Source organism: Eptatretus burgeri, chromosome 5, assembly GCF_056783735.1.
Source record: "Eptatretus burgeri isolate ZD-2024b chromosome 5, Ebu_testis_v1, whole genome shotgun sequence".
NCBI classification, from domain to species: domain Eukaryota; kingdom Metazoa; phylum Chordata; class Myxini; order Myxiniformes; family Myxinidae; genus Eptatretus; species Eptatretus burgeri.
In genome coordinates this window covers 102371469-102394974 of record NC_140965.1, presented here as the reverse complement: position 1 = coordinate 102394974, position 23506 = coordinate 102371469, and the positions used below count along the sequence as shown (strand labels likewise).

General features: G+C 42.1%; 1 protein-coding gene across 3 annotated transcripts in view; it reads right to left on the bottom strand.

Annotated features, from left to right (window-relative positions):
* Positions 1 to 23506, bottom strand: part of LOC147027084 (steroidogenic factor 1-like) — a 92979-nt gene that overhangs the window by 56243 nt on the left and 13230 nt on the right. For all 3 annotated transcript variants that reach the window (XM_085883246.1, XM_085883247.1, XM_085883248.1), the window contains exons 3-5: positions 18104 to 18222; positions 16865 to 17006; positions 13609 to 14498 (exon numbers count right to left, since the gene is read on the bottom strand). In XM_085883246.1, coding sequence (XP_085739372.1) covers positions 13609 to 14498; positions 16865 to 17006; positions 18104 to 18222 — 1151 coding nt within the window. The remainder of the gene's footprint in view (positions 1 to 13608; positions 14499 to 16864; positions 17007 to 18103; positions 18223 to 23506) is intronic.

Below are 23506 nucleotides of genomic sequence, written 5' to 3'. Positions count from 1 at the left end.
ATACATACATACATACATACATTACATGAAGTGAAACACGTGATAAAATTATCTTTTATAATACGTAATAACTTGTTGCTGCTGTCATCATGGCTGTGATTGTTGTTTGTGTTTCCCTTCTATGTACTTTCATATCTTTTTCTATTGCTTTGAGAAGCATTACGATATATAATTTTGTGTGCTTCATCCGTGTTCTTCAAGCGGGTTCCTGCTGTCATAGAATAATAAATGTTACCATTGTAACCGCTCTATTAACCTCCCATTCCTGATTCTTTGTTTTCTTCAATCACAGAAAGATGGGTTTTTAAAACAGGCATCTTTATAATTACTAGTGGGCCGTTGTGCCGATGGACCAACTTTTCATTTGGTGTTCACAGCCTTGGGGGTCTTTTGGGACTTTTGGGTCTTCTGGGTGCTCAGGGACTTTTGGGATGTTTGGGTCCTCCAGGACTTTTGGGGACTTTTGGGTCTTTGGGAACTTTTTCGGACTTTTTGGGCCCTCGGGAACTTTTGGAAATATTGGGTCCTCAGGAACTTTTAGGGACTTTTGGGTCCTCGGCAACTTTTGGGACTTTTGCGTCCTCCAGAACTTTTTGGGTCCTCGGGAACTTTTGGGGTCATTAGGGTCTTGGGGATCCTCAAGGGTCTTCAAAGTTCGAAAGGGTCTCAGCAGTCTAAAGGGTCAAAAGGTACATTCCAATAGTGAGTAATTAATGAATAGACGTTCATAATTAATAGACAAAAACTATGACACACACACACACATACACACACACACACACACACACACACACACACACACACACACACACACACACACACACACACACACACACACCACTCATCCATTTATAGTAGAAACAGAATAATTTTAATTCCAAGTAAATCGATTGTTAGCTTTCCAACAGAATCATTTTTATTATTCGATGACAACAGGAACTGCTGCATTAAAGCTCGAGATCATCCTTCTTCTTCACGTGACAAACATATTGATGCATCTCCTTTTAGTAATCGGAACCCCCGTTCCCTCCAGGGGTGAAAAAGGTGTCAATATCCACTGCCCAGTCATTATTCCTATCTTCTCCAAACCTCTTATCCATCGTCTCGTCTCCAACCTCTCTTTCCTCCTTCCCTCGTCTTCCCATTCGACTTGAAATTTAATCTTCTCAAGTTCTCCGCTTCTTTTTCATGTGCAATCTGGAGATGGCTCATTAATTTTCTTTCGAACCTGCATAAGCATAAATTTTGAGATGAAGTGTGGTAACTCAAATGTGCTTTCCATTGTAATTACTCCTTATCCATTATCTGTGTTGAATGTTCTTCCATATTGTCTCATAATCTCTGGCAGGTTACCAAATGTTGTAACTTGTGCGAATATTTAGTGGTGTGTAAGGTCTTCATTCCTCCATTGTGGTGTCATTATTCTACCATTATTTTTAACATGATGCTGTAGATAGTGTTGTAATGGAGGAGTTATGCTTCCACTACTATCGATGTCTGAGTTTGGATAGGTTCTTCCTCAATACATCACTGATTACCATGCATGCACGCACGAAAAGCGGGTTTAGCAATTGCTTCATTTTGTCTATCTGTCTGTCCATCTACAAATGTCATTTTATAATTGAGGAACTACTTATCTGCAAATGAATGATATATTTTGAAAACGAATCAGAAAACGAACCTGAAGTTCAGCTGTACTTTGGCTCTGAATTCGCAGAGAGGAGTGAGATAATGTTTTTACTCTGTTTGTCTGTCTGGTAGTCAAAGAAAATTGAAAATCATTACAAACAGGAAAGTTGATGCTTTTAAGGATGTCATAAAGGACACAAACAACAGGCATGAATAACTAATGTGATATGTTGGATAAGGTGGCGAAAGAGACGCTGCATCAATGGACATAAACTTCCCCAAAAAATTTTTTTTCCAACAAACTCTAAAATCTTTCTTTAATTTCACTTTAATTACATACTTAAACATTATAGAACACAAATCGCCTTTTAAACCATTCAAAAATCCGTTTATCAGTGCTTGGACAAAATATTACGGCATTTTACATCAACTCGACCAATCAAATTTGCCGCTCGCAGACCCTGCTCATGTACTTTTTTCTCAAGGTGTTCTCTGAACTCTCAGGTTCAGGGATGTGTGTGTAGCTATAATTCATGAAGTGCACCTGAAGCAGTTAGTTCTGTGTTCTGCGCAGAGTGAAATGTCAATCTTGAAGACCTCACCAAGACTTCATATTGCTTAGCGAAGAAATGTTCAGAGGAACATCCTATCTTCAGTTCCACGTGATGTCATCAAGTTCCATTATATATTTTTGTTTTTACTTTTACCAAGGTAACATGAAACATCAATAGGATGCATCATAAGTTAAGTTATTTGGTTTGTTTTAAAGTTAAACTTTTGAAACAACAGACAAAAATCATTTTGAGTCTCGACACTTAAACTCAACAATAGTGGAGTTTTAAGTCTTCATGAGTAAGTTCATCCCTTTGTTATTTGCAAAACAATGCTCAATTGCAGCAAAATATATGCTTCTTTGACTTTGTATTTTTACTTTTGAATGGAAGAAATGACGTCGCATGACAGTCTTGACTGAAAACATTTTGGATCACTTTAAACTGTTTCCTATAGTCCAAAATCTCACCCTTACAATACCTGGAGTGTTCAGGAATGTTTTACGTTCCACACAAACTTGTGCGGAGGTTTAGTGCATGTGCTGAGAGCAGTAAATGGCAATGGACAGTTCTTGTTATCCCAATCAACGAGAAAGTATTGTAAAGGCAATCATTTACAGAACCTCATGATGCTGATGATGACAATATAATAATTAATTATCATAATAAGATGAGTTCCCTTACAAGGAACATGAACTCAGGAGGACATTGTTGGGTCTATCAAGCCTACACAATGATTCCCAACCTATGGTTGTTTGTGCTCTATCCTTTCTTTTTAATGCTAAGTGGCATGAAAGGAAACAACACAAACTATTTTTAAATACTTTGGTATGACTTGGCTGGGGTTCGAACCGCCGACCCCTCCATACTTAGAGAGTACACCATTACACCACGGAGTCTGATGTGTATACAATAATGTAGAAAATAATACTTTGTTTACACGACAAAAGAAAATAAGAAACGTAATCAAACATAATGTTATGCAAGTTGATATCCATTGAAAGATGGTTTTAAACAGTGAAGTTTTATCGTTGAAGTTTTTGTTGAAGTTTTATCGTGCACAGATTCAGTTTCATGACACGGCAATCCTTGTTATACTGGAGCAGCAACAGATCTCCCTCTATCATCTCTCTACAGCCTCATTGAACTCCTTGAACTCCTCTACCCCTCCAACCCCACCATTCCTTCACCTAGCTCTAACATGTTGCAAGGGAAACATTTGTCCTAAAATCCAACAGTTCCAGATTTTGATTTCTTATTGCGCCTTATGACAGGAAGCAGTATTTAGACAAACACAAGGAGAAGAAAATGTGGAAGGAGGTGTCGAGTAGGATCTGGGGAGGAAATTGCTGGAGAGATACAGAGAGAGAGAGGGAGAGAGAGGGGGGAGAGAAAGAGTTTGGATTGTTACAATGGGGGGTGGAGGTAAAGCAACCAGCTTCATCTCTTGAAAGTAATGTTGTTTTAGTAGTTTCCAGTTCGCGTATCGATGCAATGATCAGAAATCAGACGGAATTACAAAATCCTTAGGTTACTGCTTTATCCATTAGAATGGAACTTTGTGGGTCATTTCAAAAAGTTAGATACTAGTGCAAATTTACAACCCCATTTGGGGTAAATGCAAAGAACCCATTTTGAAACCATGCAAAAGGTAATGGGGATTGAATGGTGTATTGGTAAATGGACACAAAATATTGACAGGATTTGCCAAATTACTTGCACCTCCGTGTGAACTCGGACCATAACCTTCAATGATATTGGATGCATAGATCAATACGAGGAAGAACAAGCACGTAAGGACTGAATTCATACAATAATTGTTCCGTAAGGAATTGGAAAATATGTACAATGTATGTAATTTTCTTTCTGGTGATAGATATGCGGGGCTTTCAAAAGGCTCGGAACGAGATGCAACCGATGGTGCAAAAAACACAAACTTCTTTTAATTCTTCGATCTGTCACCACCATCATTGCACCATACTTTGCATACACCAATGCAGCAGTGATTGTAGACGGATCCTCTGGCTTAACATTCCACCAAGGGATGGCACACACACATGCCTCGACCTGCATGTTTAACGCCATGGTGGCAGTTTATAGCTCATGGATTTCAGGCTCGACAACTCAAAGATGACTGCACTTTCTCTAAGCCATCCTGCTGGCCCCTTTAATCTGTAAGTGTATATTGTTTACTAAGGAAATATATTTTCTTACTGATAACTACATACAAAGGGAAGAAGTATGTAAAAGATGGTGCTTTATGGACTATCATGAGTATGTATGTTGTTCTAATATTATTTTTGAATGTCCCATCTACTTTGGCTTAATAGAACATAAACTTTATGGTTTGTTTAAAGCTTCAGACTGAAGATATATTTTCCTTATTTAATTCACAACTACTCAGCGTAGAAGTCTGAGAACAGCGGTAATCAATAACACAGTGGCCTAATGTAGCAAGAAGTCACTTAGTTACTTTCAAAATCTGTTATTTCTCTACGTAGTCCTCAAAGGTTTTATCTTTTAAACCAAATGATCACCCAATATTCTTGCTCTATGTTAAAGTATGGATTTTCAATGCACATCAAAATTGCTCATCCATGTTTGTGATCCATCAATGGAGTGAAATGTTTTCTCGAATTGTGAAAAAAACTAACGTTAAAAAGAATATCGGTCTGTAGCAGGAAGTTTGGAATGACAGATCATGGACTTTAAGCCAACAAGCAATGAAGCGGAAGATTTTAATCTTGTGCCTACATCTTTACGGGATGTGATACACAAAGCTGTAGGCCGGTGTAACATTTAAAGTATGGTTTCCTATTTATTCCAACTAGAAATGAATATCTGGTTCTCCAGTGCTCAGTACCTGTACCAATACTCAGCAAACAGGGCAGGAGCCATTTACTAAACAGGCATGGTGAACCTGGCTCAAACAGGATCAGGGATAATCCATCCTAATTGGGAAGATGGAGCTCCAAGCTTGGCCTCATGGGAACATGGGTTCAAGCTCGATCATCGACACAGAAACACACCACCCACCCACATCGCCAAAAGTGCACCAAACGAAGGTCTAAACTTCATTGAAGAACAAGAAGAAGAAGAAGAAGAAGAAGAAGAAGAAGAAGAAGAAGAAGAAGAAGAAGAAGAAGAAGAAGAAGAAGAAGAAGAAGAAGAAGAAGAAGAAGAAGAAGAAACAGAAGAAGCAGAAGAAGAGGATAAGAAGAAAAAAGATGATGAAGAAAAAGTTTAAAGCTTGGTGACATTCCATCTCCAAAGAAAGGCTGACTGTGTATTCTCTTCAACAGAATACTATTGTTGCATTAGGTGCAAGTAAGTTTCAAAAAACAATTCATATCATAGAAATGTATCAAAAAGTATGTCTACAAGCAAGATTTTTTCTCCTTCAATCAGATGGAAGTTATGTTTTCACCCCTGTCTCTCTGTCTGTCTGTCTCTCTGTCTGTCTGTGAGCAGGATATCCCAAAACGTTGCGGATGGATTCGGACGAAACTTGGTGGATGAGTTGGGTAGGTGACTAGAACAAGCCGATTAGATTTTTGTGAACGTCCAGCTATAGATCCGCCTATCATTGGGCTACAAAATATAAATTGTTCAGCCTAGTGGAGGTATGCACGAGACCGAGTGCCATTCTCGTTACATTTGCTTATACATTGATCTATGGTTCACGGAGAAGCTTGAATGTATATCGCATAGAGGAGACAGACATTATAATAGACGTCATTGTACATGTACATGAATTACAAGGACATTGGTAGATGCTGGATAAACACAAGGTGCACAAGATTTGAACCTGGGTTTTACACCATAAGCCAGAAGTTGGTAGCTTGTTTAATACATTGTTATTTTAGTATAGTTTTACAGAAATTCCAGATCAATTGCACAAAACTTTTTAAACCATTGTACATCAAAAAAAAAATATCAGTAAAACACTACAGGACTATAAACGTTTAAACAAAGACAATTTGCCAGGACATTGTGAAACCAATAAACAGTCATTAGGTTTTGTGCAAACAAACTGCTGGTCTGCCTGTCTGTTTGTCTATCTTGTGCAATGAGTAAGAATACAACTTAGTCAGAAAAATCTGATAACACATTTACCAGGGAGCTTTGTGGCAATTATCAATTGATTGTATATTTTAAGCTACTATAATATTACATCTCATTGCTGTTTATAACAAATCCCAAAAGCACACAATCGAAGGCTGCTGACACCTGTAAATATTTTTTTAATCCTTAAACATTTTTAGTTTTGTTCCAACGTTTTTATGTTGAAATGTGAATTGAACAGTAGATGATGTGGTGCTGCGTTTTTGCATTCACAAATTACATATGTGAATTATGCAATGATTTCCTTGTGATATATGTGAAATACAGTGATGATTTCCCTGAGATATTTATGACATGTGAATATCTCCCCCAAGGTATATATGAAATTCCAGCAGAAGCTCGTGGTAAAAAAAAACCACAGGATTAAAAAAAAATAGAGAAAAAAGGAAGATTTTTATTCTTTCGCTGGTTGAAAGAGCTCAAAAATAGGAGGTTATATACGTCTTAACAGCAAAGAAAAAAAATTCGGGAGCAAATTTTTTTTTTGTGATAACCACAACGGTCTGTTGCCTTTCCACTACCCGGCTTCAATTCAATGTCGGATTGAAAAGGTTAAAATTTTCCCACAAGTTTGGATTCATTTAAAGGAACTTTTATATAACTTTTTTTTCTCTCCGAGGAGCGTTTCCCTGTTTCAGAGTGAGACAGACAAGGAGACTTTTTTTTTTTTGTATACCTTGGTCGAGGCTCGTATGAGAGCTAACACACAACTCACAGCAAGGAGGCATGAGACGAGAGGGGCGGGAGTGGAAGGGACAAAACAGTGGGGAACAGATATGTTAGGTGAACTGTGGAAGGGAGAGGGATGGGGATGGGACGGGGAACATGGCGAAGAGAAGATGGACATTACAGGGACTTTCAGGAAGGATAGCAGGAGAATTGGAGGAAGTGGGCTTGGGTGGATTATCGGGGGTAGAAAAGATCGAGGATTTGGATGGGGGAAGATAAGAGGTGGTGGTGAACAGCTGTTTGAAAGCCTGGAGGGAAGAATGGGAAAGAATAGAGTGAGGAAGTTTATTCCAAAGGCGGGAAAAAAGAGGAATGAAAGAGTGAAGATGAGCAGTGATTCGTGATTTTGGTAGTTTTACCAGAAGGGGGTTGTTGGCGGACCTTGAGCGCCCTGTGGAAATGTGGTGGGGACAAATCGCAGAGAGAGCAGGGGGGGGGCAAGGCTGGAGAGGAGTCGGTAGAAGACAGAAAGACCACCGACCAACCTGCGGTGATTGAGTGAGAGGCCCAAAGACTCAGCTTCATTGCGGGAGATGCCGATGATCTTAAATGCCCTGGTTTCGACAGCGTGAAGCCGAGAAAGGTGGGAGGCAGGAGCACCAGCCCAGAGGGGAGAGCAGTACTCCATCAGGCTACGGACAAAAGCTTTGTAAGTGGTCAGGAGCTCAAGAGGGCCGAGGAAGGACTTTGCACGATGGAGGATTCCCAGTCGGCGACTGGCTTTTGAGGCGAGGTTGGAAATGTGACTTTCCCAGGAAAGGTCATGGCAGATAGTGAGACCCAGAAGCTTGAAAGAAAAGACTTCTTCCAGAGGATTGTTGAGAAAGTGGCTGGGGGGGTTTTGTAAACGGTCCTTTCGAAGAGACATAGTGAGAGTGTGAGACTTAGCCTATCTTATATATAAAGCTCAGTTCCTGTCTGTGTGTTACAAGCACTGCCAATTTTCCAGGCCATGCTCTCCCCTCTCTCCCCCAGCATCACAAGCACCACCCATTAGCAAGGCCACACCTTTCCCTCCAGTGGTCCACAAACGTGCCGCACAAAGCCACAGTATGTTACTCATAAATCCGAGTTGTTTCATATGACACAAATCACTCCTTTTTATTTCTTCTAATTTATTATTTCCGGGCAATGCCGGCAGCAGTAATACTGAAATGGGGGTCAAAATTGCAATGTCAATGACATCATATGCAGGGACATCTTTTTTTTTTAACCAACCACGGAGGTCAGAATAACAATGTGGGTGTTGCTGAGTATGACGTCACTGACTCACTAAATACTTCCATTCTGCTATTTTGACCCCTATTTCAGTATTGCTTCTGATTATAACACTGCCTTGATTGACGAAGGATGGGTAGGTACCTCACCTATCTACAGTAAAAAAAAAAAAGCTGAAAATTTGTGTTTCTGTATGTATATTTATGTACAGAAAAATCAGAATGTAAATGAATGTTTCTTATCTAAATACTCCTAGAGGTCACTGGGCCAATCTCAAGAAAACTTTGTGGGATGATCACATATTTTGCTTCAGCGAAGATTGAACGTATTTTAAAATTCCTCTGGTAGGAAACCTGCTAGTTATATGGATAGATTGATAGATAGATAGATAGATAGATAGATAGATAGATAGATGGACAGACAGACAGATATGTGTGAGGATGTCCCTGAGATATTTGTGCCATATGACTATCTCCCCAAGATGTATATGATATACAGTACTGGTGAAGTACCCATGCTACACATGGGTGGGGGGCTCTGATCTGGAAAAAAAAAAAGGTTTTGAGAAATTTTATGAAAACTCCCACCCGCTTTAGGTTGCATGCAGGGACTCCAAAGGTTCATGGAAAATTTAATAGGATTTCAATGGTGTTGAGAAATTACCAAAGCCGCAAATGTGCTCACATGCGGAGAGAGAAAGCACCTTTGTATGGGTGGAAACTCAAAATCATAATTGTATTGAGAAAGTGATAAAATCTCCCACCAACCTTAGGATGGAGAAAAAGTGGCGTCGGTCGGGTGGAAAGTCAAAATCACAATTGTATTGAGATATTACCCAACCGGTGAATGTTTCCACATGTAGTAAGTGGTGAAACTGTTAATACCGAACCCGTGAATGTGTTTACAAACGGAGAGGGAACAGTTTAGTACAGGTGGGAACTCAAAATCATAATTGTATTGAGAGACTTATGAAACCTCCCACCCACCTTAGGACATCCGCTGGGACCCCAAAAGGTTCCAAAGACAGTTTGGTGGAGCTAGCCCCAAAACTGAGGGGGTAGTTAGAGGATGGATGGACAGACACTCCTGCTTTGTAATATAGATGTGAGCATCTCCCTGAAATATATTATGATGTGTGTGAAGATTCCCCTTATACATGTGTGAATATTTCCCTGAGACGTATGAGATATGTGTGAAGATCTCTGATAAATACGAAGATTTTCATGGAGATTTTTTTTTTCCAAGGGTCAAGACGATTTGTTAAATGACAAAGGGCAGCAAGTATACAAACTAGCAGAGGGCATTGGAGCAAGTATACAAAACAATTTGATTGAAAAAGTCAGGATTTCTTTTGCATTTTTTGCATTGATTCCTTCAAAATGCCAACAGGATTAGAACAGCACTGGGTAACGCGGGGTACCACTCCAAGTAACATATACATGAGTAGCAATGGCCCAGAGAGGAAAAGGATGGTGAAGATCAGCATGTGTGGAATATATTGTGGAAGTGCATGAGTGAGTGGATGAGGTAGTGATGGGCGGCACATTTGAAAGACTGAAGTGAGCAGGACGAGACAATGGACACAGGGAGACATTTCCAAAATCAGGAGAATAAGGTGAGGAATGAATGCAGGTAGGCAGCCAGTCTTAATTTTTGGACGATGAACAGTTGAGGAATGTGTCCTCTCGAGGGTGACTCGGGTAGGCCAGAGGTAGATAAGAGTCATAATGAGCAACACCAGAAGGAAAGCTTGTATGAAATAGAGAGCCCAACAACTTACTGCTTGTGGAAGAATCTGCATCCTTTCTTGGGATTCCAAGAGACAGATGCCCTTGATTTTGATAACCTCAAAAGGATAAAAGTGGGAAGCAGGATCACCAGTCTAGAGTGGGGAGCCATACACCGTGGAGCTCATTATTAAAATCTTGTACACCGTGGTGAGCTCAGTGTGGCTCCAGAATGCCATCACTCAACAGAGATACCCAAGCAGCAACTGGCCTTCGATGATAGTTTGGTGGTATGATCCTCCACCAAAAGGTGATGGCAGATAATGAGGCATGGAATGAATGCATGCACCTCTTCTCATGACTGTGTATGTGATGTGTGTGAAAATTTTCCTCACATGTACATGATATTTGTGAAGATTCCCCCCCGAGATATACGTGATATAAGTGAAGATTCCCCGACGATATACATGATATATGTGGACTTCACTTACACCAATTGCATGAGACCTCATGAATTGCCTTCATGCTCAATGCTAAAAAAATAAACAGTGGTCTCAAAAGTCTTAGGATCCCACTCTATACTTGGTATAAAATAATCTTGTTTGTTTCACATTATTATCATGTGCTATAGTCACATGATAATAATGGATCAAGACGATTTGTTAAATGACAAAGGGCAGCAAGTATTAGCTTGAGCTTTGGACACTATTTATTTATTACATACTGGGGGTGATGAGGGGTGGGATAACTCAGCGCTGCCCAGGATAAAAAAAAAAACATTTTTAAAACCCAATCCCTAACTTATACTTTGATCCAAAAATTCCACTAATCTGTACAAAGAAGCAGAGCAATGTATTGTTTGTTTTCATACTGATAATGTAATGCATTGTATCTTGTATTTGGGAGTGACATGTTTCATGTAAACAAAAGGAGTGAACAAAGAGTTATTCCACAGATTATAATCATGATTTAATCGACCTTGATACACACAAAGATAATGTGGAATTTTTTTTTATTTTTTTAAGTTTTTGTCTGAACAAATCTTTCCTACATTGAATGTTGATTATCAGAGCTCTCCTGTAGTTGAAATAATATTGTTATTGGCATCTAACTTGATGACATGAGCAAAGTTTGCCCTCACCTTGCGCCCCCTACCGATCATTGTTCGTGTTTGTGTCGCTTTGGGCTTAACGATTCGATACCAAAGGAGTAAACCTCGGCCTGTACACTCTTTGTTAGGCCCAAGGATTCAGTAACGTTGCGCACATTGCTCTGAATGGCTGGACCTGTCATGAGAGAGAGAGCGAGCGAGAGAGAGATATGATGACAGAGAGAGAGGTTGGGGCTGTCGGGAAGTTGGGGCATGCAAAGCAGCTGAAAGTCCGGCTTGCGCTATCACCCACCCTGAGCGTTCAGCCTTTTCCTTGGCTCTACCTCCAGCTGCGGGGTCCAGCTGCTGGCTCACCCCTGCACGGGAGGGTTTTGGCAATTGCACTTCAGAGAGTGGTCTTGGACTCTGCATTCACCAGCACTGCAGCTGTTAAGTCGCTCGTGCATGGTGAGTTGCACGACAACGAAAAATATTTTGTGCATTCGCCGTAGGGGAACATCTACATATTATGTACGACGTACGTGTCGAGAGGGTGAATTTTTAGGAACAGGAGAGTGGAGAAGGAAAGCAGTTGTTTGGTCAAACTTCTGCTATTTTGCATACATAATATATCGATAGCACCCCTAAGTACAGTATTTCATATGAAATACACACGACTACATTACTCAACACAAAAGGAAAACAATTGGTCCAAACAAATGAGGGTGTCACTGTATCTTCCTTGCAGGACTTTTCGACGTGTTAAGTTTACAAATGTTACAAACAATGGCACGCATTAATCCTATTATCACTAAATGTAATTCTTCACTCACTGGCGTCACGCATAGATAAAGTCGAAGTTCGCTACCATTGTCAGAGTGCCACTGCTGGCACTAGACGAAGACCACTTTATGACTCGGCTCGCTCTCATAATCATGTTGTTGAAGAAAATGAAAAGTTGTACGTATCTAAATGGCAGAAATCCATTTATCAACTGGCTTCCATCCCGGAATTTAGAGGAAAGTTCCGTTGGGAATATCTTCGAAAAATAGAGTTTGGCTTGGAAATGAATTGGTTTGGAGGAGTGTGCAGTATGATGTGAAAGGAAGTTTGTGAATGGGAATAAAAAATATTTTAAAAAAAACATGATATGCGCACTGCTTATAGATAATAGATGTACATTAAAATCATGAGAGAATAGATGGAGGGAAAAAAAAAATCTTCAAGGACCAGTAGCACAAACCATGACCCAAATTAAAATGTGTGCGATGATTATTTAGATCTGCACCGGTCTTTCTTGATCATTATGAACTTAATGCCTTTGCTTTAAAACCACTGAGAAATTGTACCACAATACAACGAGGCTATCACTCTGATCAGGCCAAAAGCCAATAAATAATGAGTGTTTCATACTTAGAATTCCATCCATCCATTGGGACCATACTCTGTGCAGAGCGTCGTTGCTGCCGGAGCAGTCTCCTTGGCTATTGGACACAATCCTGGCCGGGTCGCCACTCCGACACAGGATACCAGCAAGCTGGCACTCATTTTTGCTGACCTCGGAAGGATGACAGGCAGAGTCAACCCCACCTGGTATTAATTCAACAGCCAAGGGGAAGTTGAACTCAGGATCCTAGGATCCCAAGCCCACCACCCTAACCATTAAACCAACACCAGGCATATACACTTATAATTAGTAGCATGAAACGAAATGACTAATGGAAATAGAATATCATTGCTGGCTAAAATCAACAAACTCAGTAGCTTAATCGTTAGGGTGCCTACTCTGAGTCTGGGAGGGTGGTGGTTTGAACCCTGGCTGAGTCATGCCGAATACTTTTAAAATGGTAAGTGCTGCTTCCTTGCTTGACGTTCAGCATTTTAAAAACAGAACACGGACAAACAACCATATGTTGGCAACCATCCTGTAGGCTTTCATGGCCGAATGGCCTCCTTCTGTGTTGGAGTTCCTTGTAAGGGAACTTCTATTATTATGATGAAGACATTAAGGGTAGCAAAGCACAAATGCCTTTGGGGAAATAAAAACTCAGATCCAGGCAGAGAACAAGTAATAGAAACAGGAATAGAAAGTCTGAAAGTGAGTACATTAAGAGGGAAAAGTAAGAAAGAAAAAACGAGCAATGAATGTTTTACCGTCCCTGTATATCATGAGCATAAACGAGTGGGCTAACCACTCACACGGAGGGGTGGATTTAATCGGGAGAAACCTTGACCAAAACCGATCATCATTCCAGAGATAGAAAGAGAGAGATCCCTGCAAAGGATTACCAAAGACCAGTAACCAAAAGGGCATGGTAAATCATGTTGAGGATTCAAAATGAGTTTATACATCAGCAGTCGTCGTGGAGAATGAAAATTGTGAAAGAAATCCCTGATTGAAACAACGGTTGATAAATTATGCTTTCAGGAAGGGAATGTTATTTTTGAATTAGCCAATGTCAAACAAATACAAAAAAGACATTAGTGATTCAATTAAGCAGGTGGTATATGCAAAGGAATATGACTTAATTCCACATACCTTAAGATCTCGAAAGAACACACTACTCCTTGCCCACTCGACAAGTGTAAACAGCGTCTGGTCGGCGACCTTGCAGAGGAGAGCGAACATAGATGGACAATCAGGATGCCCTCCGATGCCTCCGACAGTGGAACCCACTCCAGCACGTCCACGGCTTGGCCCATATGGACCGACCACAGCCCAGTCTTCCTGCTGCAGATGAGCGAGCACTCGACTTCTTGTGGTCTGCTCATCGGGTTCACAATGCATAAGTTCAGTGACAAGCGGTGGTATGTTAGTTGGCTCAGGTAGCCCCCGAGATAATGGGGGCGAGCTGTCCCCAGAGGGACAGCCAGGTGAAGGCCCGATGGGTAGGTAGCAGGGGGAGACTGAGACTGCCTGGTAGTTAGGTGAGGTTGGCATTGTTGGGCAGCCAGGAGAAAGGCGGACGCTTTGGTAAGGTGGAGAGATTGCGATACTGCCGTAAGGCTCCATGTGCCGTTCATGCAGTGGGACTAGTCCGGAGTAGGCCTCGGCCGCCATATCACGGAAAGCTTCTGCCTGCTCAGCCTTGATGCCTCGAGCAGAATAGGGTGCGTAAGCTGAATGAGGAGTCATGTTAATAGGAGGTGCTGCAAAATGTCCTCGAGGGTCAAAGTCTGAGGATGCGTAGCTGTACGTGCAGCGAGAGGATGTGAGCGGCAGAGGTGAAATACCTGGAGGTCCAGAAAATGCTTCAGAATGTCCAATGGGTATGGTATGACCTGGTGACTCATTAACACCCTCCATCTTCAGGGAGTTTCCACTTGCTGCCCGGATGAAGGCCTTCTTTTGCTGCTTCAGAGCACGGTCACGCTTGTACATTGGACCAAACTTATTCCGTCCACCCCGCATTCTGTCAGCTCGCACAGCTGGGAGGAAAGAACATGCAAGAAAAAGAAAATCAAAGCAAAATCATAATTACCATAATATTTAACGCCGCAACCAAAGCTGGACTGTCTGCCTCTTTGTTTGAATATGAGCAGGATTTCTCAAAAAGTTATGACTGAATTTCAACGAAATTTTGTGGACCGGTTGGGTGTGTGGCAAAGACGAATTGATTTGATTTTGATGAAGATCCAAATCCAGATTGGGATCTGATTTAAAAAGAAATCATTTTCCAAGTTATTCTTCACCATTGAGAGGTCTCAAGATATATATATATATATATATATATATATATATATATATATATATATATATATATATATATATATATATATATATATATATATATATATATATATATATATATATATATATATATAAAAGGATGTTTTATAAAAAGAATATAACACGATAATCTCAAAAAGTTGTGGAAGGGTTCTGACAAAACTTGGTGAATTAGTTGGTAGGTGACAAGAACCAGCCGATTAGAATTTGTTTCAGATCCAGATCCAGATCCGACCTATCAGTGGGACACAAAATGTAAACTGTTCAGCCTGGCGGAGGTATGCACTCTCCCGAGTTCCATTCTTGTTACTCTTTCATTTAGTACCGTTGTTCAAAAAATAGAAAAGGAGAATTGTTTAAACACGTAATCACATTGTTCAATGTGAAGCAAAATATCTGTTTGGTCACATTCCAATCGAGTCAACTGGGTACAAAGACGAGGATTTTAGCAGGAGAACATTAGTTGAAGTAAAACAAAAATGATTGAGTGTGATGTCATCTCGACAAACATCCGTTGCAAACTTTCAGAACAGGCCATCTCGACAAAGCTTTGTGCAAAGTGAAGTTGGTGATTAACAGCGCAAACTGGCTTTGCTGCAGATACGTTCCAAACTGTACCAGTTCGACATACAAAACCCTTCTCCCTGGCTGGTTTATACCCGAGCAGAATCTGGATAAGGACACATTATACCCTGGGTATATATGACATGACCATAAACGTAATCCTAATCCTAATCCTAACCCTAATCTCGTCTGGGGCTCACCCAGACAACATTAATACACCATGCTCTTTAGGGAGCATTGGTGCTGGTGAAGTAGTTTCTGGGCAAGAGTTATGCTGGATAGTCTTCCCAGCAATCAGTCAGGGCATAAATTTTGGAATTTCTTTGGGATAGACAAGGATATACACACAAGGAACTTTGGCACAGAAGGACACCATTCGGCCCCCCATGCCTGCGCTTCACCAACCCCAGAAACTATCACCCATGTAGTAATACCTCGGTAATAACTCACTCACTCTTCACAAAGAGCACTGTGGGATCTTTTACATCCACCAACTAATGTCGGGAGACTGGTCGCTACTTTAACGTCCATCCGAAGGATGGCGCACACATTGATGCATTGCCTTGCTGCCAAACACCAGGATAATAGTTTATAGCTGGGTCGACATTCAAACCCAGACTGAACAGCTCAGAGGTGTGTGCACATACATCTAGGCTTTCCTGCCAGCCCCACTCAGACTACAACCAGAGATATAAAATGGCGTGGCCCAAAATATTCCCAAGATAGCATTTGTTCTCGCTCAGATTATACCTCGGTATAACCAATCAGGGAGAAGGATGTTGGTTGTTGCACCAGTATAATCTCTGGCCTATATATGTATGACTCACTTGCTTCACCGCTCCTCATTTTCAAATATTTTATGAAAATGTCTTTCCATGAAATACAGTACTGTACTTGTTATCACGTGAGCTTAACTAAAGGGACCTCATTGTAAGCTGCATATTTCATAGACATGACAAGGTGCATGCACAGCTACTTTAGTTATCCGAACTATTGTTGAAGATTCACCATCAGTGCAGCCTCATGGGTAGCCAAGGAAGGTATACATGCAAAAGCATTTGAATGATTCACATAACCAAAGAAAAAACATTTATATTTGGCCAGTGTGCTGGCTTATGGACCAACTAGTTGAGAAAGATACTCTTCGATCCTTTCACGTCTGCAGATGGTGAGTACTCCATAGTGTAGTGCTTCTTGCTGGCACTGTACAAAATGGCAGTTCTAGTAGGATCTGTTGTTGGTACGTAAACTCAGGGCCAGATTTGCCTTCATTTATTACAAACTATTTCAATTATCTTAATTGGAGAAAAATATTGGGAGTGAATGTGTCAACTGCTGCTGCTACTGTTGCTGCTGCTGCTGCTGCTGCTGCTGCTGATGTTGATGTTGCTGCTTTAATGGCCCCAATTAATCCCACCTTCTTGTAGGTTCAGTCATGTGGTGTTTATATGGCACATGCAAGTGAAATCATAATTCTTTGTTGGCAGAATTGTTCACGTACCCTCCAGCTTCATGCCCACATTCAAGCATTTCTGGAAACGACAGTAGGGGCACCGTTTGCGCTGCGTCTTGTCAATCGGGCAGTTCTGACTCTCAATGCACGTGTAACGCTTGTGGTTCTGCACTGTGCGCTTGAAGAACCCCTGCATAAAACAAGAATCACAATCATCCCACGATAGAACGCCGACATTCACAATTGCCATGCCTCTTGATGAGGTCACCGGGCTATGGCCACACAACATCATACGAACCTGGTTTGAATGCTTATAGGACAACAACACAACACTACACAATGTCGTGCCAGATTAAAAATTTAACTAAATTGTTTTGACCTAAAAATTTTTAAACCAGAACTAAAAAGTTCAGCAAATAAATCATTGTTTGAGATTGCCATATTCCCCTTCTTCTTCTTTCGTAGGCGGCAAAAGTCATTGGCAGAGGGCGCGGCTGTGCCGCTGATGTAGTGCTCCGCTGTAGGTTAGCACAGGAATTTATAATTTGTTCAACGTGCTGGCAATAGCTCACATACTCTTCATGGAAGACACAATGGGATCTTTAATGTCCACCAACTGATGCGGTCAGATGGGATGCTAAGTTTAACGTCCATTTGAGAGACGGCGCACATATTGATGAATCACCCTGCCTGGGAAGCACCAGGATGACAGTTTATAGTTTGGTCGGGATTCAAACCCAGGCGAGATAGCTGGAAGGTGGGTGTGCGTACATCTAGGCCATCCTGCCAGCCCTGAGATTTCCATGAAAAAGTTTGATGGCTACCAGTATGACTTATGCACGTTTTGACTTGTTCCCACAATGCATTCAATTCGTTGTCATCGTTTTGCTGAAACATGAAATAATACGTCGCAAATCTTTGCCGATACTCTTTGTAACGGCTTTCGATTGCCTATTCTTTGAAGAAGACTTTAGCTTATGACTAAAGCTGTCGGTCAAAATCGTAAATTCAAGATGGCAAATGTATGCCTCATGTTTACTTGGAGGATCCCTCTGCGATGGACCGTATCAATGTGAAGAACATTGGACCTCGAATTGGAAAGTTGAAACTCTTTTTGCTACTCCTTGCATGGAGCTTGTGCAGAAAATCGAACTTGAAGTGTCGGCCAATTTGGAAGCAAAAAAGTTGAAAATCCGCCAATTGGCAATCAGCACCAATTTCATCAAACTACAGATTCGTTCCTTTCTTTGTTTTCCTGCTGCAAATGCAAAGCCACACATGTCCTACCTTGCAGCTCTCACACGTGAGGAGACCGTAGTGATAGCCGGACACTTTATCTCCACACACGGGGCAAAGTTCATCCGGGTCATCCTCATACGGGTGTTCTCGAATCTTGTATGTGTCAGCTGTGAACAAAGAACCAGGAGTCATCAGCTTGGCCTTTGGTGTGGACCTCACGCTCACTTTATTGGAGTCAAGCAGGAAAAAGGTTCTGCAGCAAAATGCCGCTGTCACAACATATGATATCATTCCACGTTGATAGCACCCTTGGGTTCCAGGCAGTCAAACTGCACGACCCCAAATTGCATAAAACCGGCTGAGCATTTTTCCTAGCATCATCCCAAAGGGACCTCAGGTTCACAGTGACAAGGCCACTTCAATGCATCCTCCAGTCTCATGAGGACACGGACAGCAGGTTTGTCCTCGAGCCTCTCATCTGGAAGACCAACTCATTTCTCACACCTCATCCTGAGGAGTCCCTTCAAACCAAACCAAAATTATACGCAGTGATGTGATTCAATATATTGTAGAACCCCATTGCAAAGGCCTATCTACATTATGCATATGCAAAAATGCTGAAATGTTTAACCCTGTTCTCCTCCTTTTAAGTTTTATGCATGCTCATGTTCTCCTCCGAACCGCATTCCTCTGAAACTTCTTCCACTCCTCTTCCTTTTCTTACATTTTGGATCCTCCACTCTTCCCCCCAACACTACCACCTAATCATTCACATATGTAATATGTAGACGATCCTGAGACAAATATTCTCAACTATTTTTCATTTTTCTACACTAGACTGCATCCACTTCTTCTTTTCCTTCTTTCTTTAACGACAAAAACTATTTGCACATTTTGGTGGGGTTGGCTGGGAAAGGTTTTCGTTGGCCAATCCTTTCATGAACCGGCTGGCCAGGCCTTAGGTTCGACTAAGTCGATCAGGCAGGAATTTGGAATTTGTTCGGAGTGCTTGTAATAGCTCCCCTACTCTTCGCGAAGAACACTGTGACATCTTTAACATCCACCAACTAATCATCGCCTTAGAATCAAAAGGTTCGAACTAATAAAGCTTCAGTTGTCAGACAGAACCTTTTGATTCTAAGGCGACATAATGCCGGCAGACGGGACGCCCATTTTAACATCCATCCAAGATGTGTCACAACATATATCATATCAGGGTCGTATTCCTTTTCAATTAATACATTATCAGGCAATGTGTAACCGAAACATGCCCAACAGGAACGATTCACATTGATGAATCAAACCCAACCAGCAAAACACCAGGATGGGAGTTTATAGCTGGGTCGAGATTCGAACCTTGGATAGACAGCTTAGAGGTGAGTGTACATACCTCGAGGCCAAACCAAACTGTATACACATTGAAGGTATGTTGATATTTTGTCAATTTGTGCAATACACAAACACGTTCGATTGGCTGCACAGCATCAAGTGCTTGTACAACCTTCACCACAGCAACAGGTTTACAGTAAAAACACGGTAAACCTGCATTGTGCTTGTTTTGACGGGATCACACCCAATCCATGAATGGACAAGGAGGGGGTGAGTCTTCGGGTCATCTTTGTTTTCCTCTTATTAGGGAACCAAGCCTTTTCAAGCTGGGTAACCTACTGTTTTTCTTCTGATTATTACCACCTTTCACTTCACTGAAAGGAATAAAAAGAGACGGTGGAGGGGGGAGAAAGAAATGGGGGAGAGAGGGAAGTGTGGAAGAGAGGGAGGGGGAGAGTGAGGAGGGGCAGAGGGAAAGAGAGAGGGTGGAGGGAGAGTGAGGAGGGGGGGAGAAGAAGGAGGGGGGGGGGAAGGGAAGGCAGCATAAGGGGAAGGGAAGGGAAGACAGAGTGAGGGGAGGAGAAGGGAAGGCAGCATGCAAGAAGGGGAGACAGCATGAGGGGAAGGGAAGGCAGCATGCAGGGAAGGGAAGGCAGCATGAGGGGAAGGGAAGGCAGCATGCAGGGAAGGGAAAAGTAGCATGAGGGGAAGGGAAGGCAGCATGCAGGGAAGGGGAGGCAGCATGAGGGGAAGGGAAGGCAGCATGAGGGGAAGGGAAGGCAGCATGCAGGAAGGGAAGGCAGCATGCAGGGAAGGGAAGGCAGCATGATGGGGCGTTACCGGAGCAAAAGTGCTTTCAATCGTGGATTGCGAAAGCGAACATGTTGCTGTTGCAGACTTTAGTTTCTTTGAATCCGAATTCTCAACCATCACTGATAGGTACTCTCTCTGGTGTGGCATGAAACTTTCGGACTGTCTTTTTTATCCTTCCAAAAATAGTTCCAAAGTGCACTTCTGGACCTTTCGAACGACATGTTGTTAAAACTTTATCAGTCGGTGTATTGCCTACCCGTCCATCAGCAAAGCAATCAGTACGCTTTACCGGCCAACTCCAAATGCCTTGCAATACATTTAAAAAGGAACATGCCCTTGGGACATGTTTAGTTTACAAGTGATTTGTTTTTCTTACTATATTGCGAAGGGGGAGACCCAGGGGCGCGTGCCTTTTCAATGAATACATTATCAGGCAGTGTGTAAGCGGAACATGCCCAACAGGGCAAAAAAATGTTCCCCCAAAACAACGCTTCTTTCTGTGAAGCAGGAATTACTCCGAATCGACGTCGATTTGGTTCACTGCTCGATTCCTTTCAATTCCATGGTTGGAATCGAGTACTTTGGAATCGATTCTGCCCACCACTATTAAGCACTCAAGCAAGCACATCAACAAAATGGCTGATAAAGAACAGCTGGCTGAGTCATACTCAACACCTGCCAGGGACGACCCGAGATGTCCGGGGTTTAAAACAATGTGCAAATTGGACAAATGTACACTTTTTGCAGTCGGAACTATGCCTGGAATGTCAAACAATGTCCGAATTGGACAAATGAACACTTTTTTTTTTTTTTAGCAGTCGGCACTGTTGCTGAGGTCAATTAAGAAGTTTAAATTTTGAAATTCGACGCAGGTTAAGAAATTCTGGAGGTTATCACATTTGCGAAAATTAAATAAAGCCATGAACACTCAGAGACACCGGTATGCGGCTTTATTCACTTTTAAATTCATTTTCTTGGCAAACGTTGGTCCAATTGACACAAGATTTACAACATAGTATGCATCTATTCATGCATAATTATTTTGGTGATAAATATATCATAGGTCACATGATACGTCCGCCATGTTGGAAAAACGGTTAAACTTTGAAATCTCCACATCTCCGAAACCGCTCCATGGACAAAATTGAAACATTGTTCATTATCAAGTATTCTGAAAGGGGAATAGGCGTCGTTAACCATAACGTCATCAGTGGCTTCATTATGACATTATAATTCGACACTTACAATGCTTTATGACATCATAGGTCACGTGGTTCAGAAGCCTTTTTTTTTAAACCTTCAAAAATCTTCTTCTCCCAAACAGATGAACAGATCGAGGTTCAACTTTACAGGTGTGACCGCCTGTCCATGAGGAACACAAAGTTCCCACCGATGACATTATAAGTCACATGGTTTGGCAGCTTTATTGGATTTACCCTAAAATCCTTTTTTTTTAAATCATTTTCCAGAACAGCTTGACAGATGGAGGGGAAACTTCCCACAAATATTCCCCAAGCCCTAGGTATACCAGGGTGTTCTTGGATAGAAAAACGAACCTTATCTGATTAATGCGAAATTTCATAAACATGACCCAATTAGAGGCAAAGTGAAAAGTTATGATGTCATAGGTTATGTGGTTGGGTGGCCATATTGGATTGAAAATAAAAAACATTTTTTTTTTTTTTTTGTATACCTTGGTCGAGGCTCGTAAGAGAGCTAACACACAACTCACAGCAAGGAGGCATGAGACAAGAGGGGCGGGAGTGGAAGGGACAAAACAGTGGGGAACAGACACATTAGGTGAACTGTGGAAGGGAGAGGGATGGGGATGGGACAGGGAACATGGCGAAGAGAAGATGGACATTTCAGGGACTTTCAGGAAGGAAAGCAGGTGAAATGAAGGAAGTGGGCTTGGGTGGATTATCGGGGGTAGAAAAGATCGAGGATTTGGATGGGGGAAGATAAGAGGTGGTGGTGAACAGCTGTTTTGAAAGCCTGCAGGGAAGAATGGGAAAGAATAGAGTGAGGAAGTTTATTCCAAAGGCGGGAAAAAAGAGGAATGAAAGAGTGAAGATGAGCAGTGATTCGTGATTTTGGTAGTTTTACCAGAAGGGGGTTGTTGGCGGACCTTGAGCACCCTGTGGAAATGTGGTGGGGACAAATCGCAGAGAGAGCAGGGGGGCAAGGCTGGAGAGGAGTCGGTAGAAGACAGAAAGACCACCGACCAACCTGCGGTGATTGAGTGAGAGGCCCAAAGACTCAGCTTCATTGCGGGAGATGCCGATGATCTTAAATGCCCTGGTTTCGACAGCGTGAAGCCGAGAAAGGTGGGAGGCAGGAGCACCAGCCCAGAGGGGAGAGCAGTACTCCATCAGGCTACGGACAAAAGCTTTGTAAGTGCTCAGGAGCTCAAGAGGGCCCAGGAAGGACTTAGCACGACGGAGGATTCCCAGTCGGCGACTGGCTTTTGAGGCGAGGTTGGAAATGTGACTTTCCCAGGAAAGGTCATGGCAGATAGTGAGACCTAGAAGCTTGAAAGAAAAGACTTCTTCCAGAGGATTGTTGAGAAAGTGGATGGGGGGGTTTTGTAAACGGTCCTTTCGAAGAGACATAGTGAGAGTGTGAGATTTGTCTGGATTGAAAGACATGTTCCACGTGTTGGACCAGTTTGTGATTTTATCCAGATCTGCAGTGAGTGTAGAAGCTGCTGCTTGCCGGTCTGAGGAATGACAGATGGTACGGCAGAGGGTGGAGTCGTCGGCAAAGAGAAATAGAGGATTTTCCAGAGAGTCCGAGAGATCATTGATGAAAACCAGAAAAAGAACAGGGCCCAGAACGCTACCTTGAGGAACTCCAGCCTGCACAGGAAGAGGGGATGAAAGAACTCCATTTAGGGCCACATGTTGACTGCGACAGGAGAGGAAGTCTGCGAGCCATGAGTGGAGATGGCCTTGAATACCATGGGAAGAGAGTTTGGTGAGTAGGGCAGGGTGCCAGACTGTGTCAAAAGCACGTGATATGTCCAGGGATACGGCTCGGATTTCCTGTCTGGCATTGAGGACCTCCATCCATTGATGGGAGAGCAGAAGCAGCATATCCAGGGTAGAGTGACCTGGTCTGAAACCAAATTGATGATTGGAAATCAAGCCATTGGAGAAGAGGAAGGATTTCATGTCTGAAGCGATGATGGATTCCATCACCTTGCTGATGATTGGGAGAAGGCTGATTGGTCTGTAGTTACAGGGATCTGTTTTTGCACCTTTTTATGCAGGGCAGTGATGTTAGCAGATTTCCAAGCAGATGGCAGAT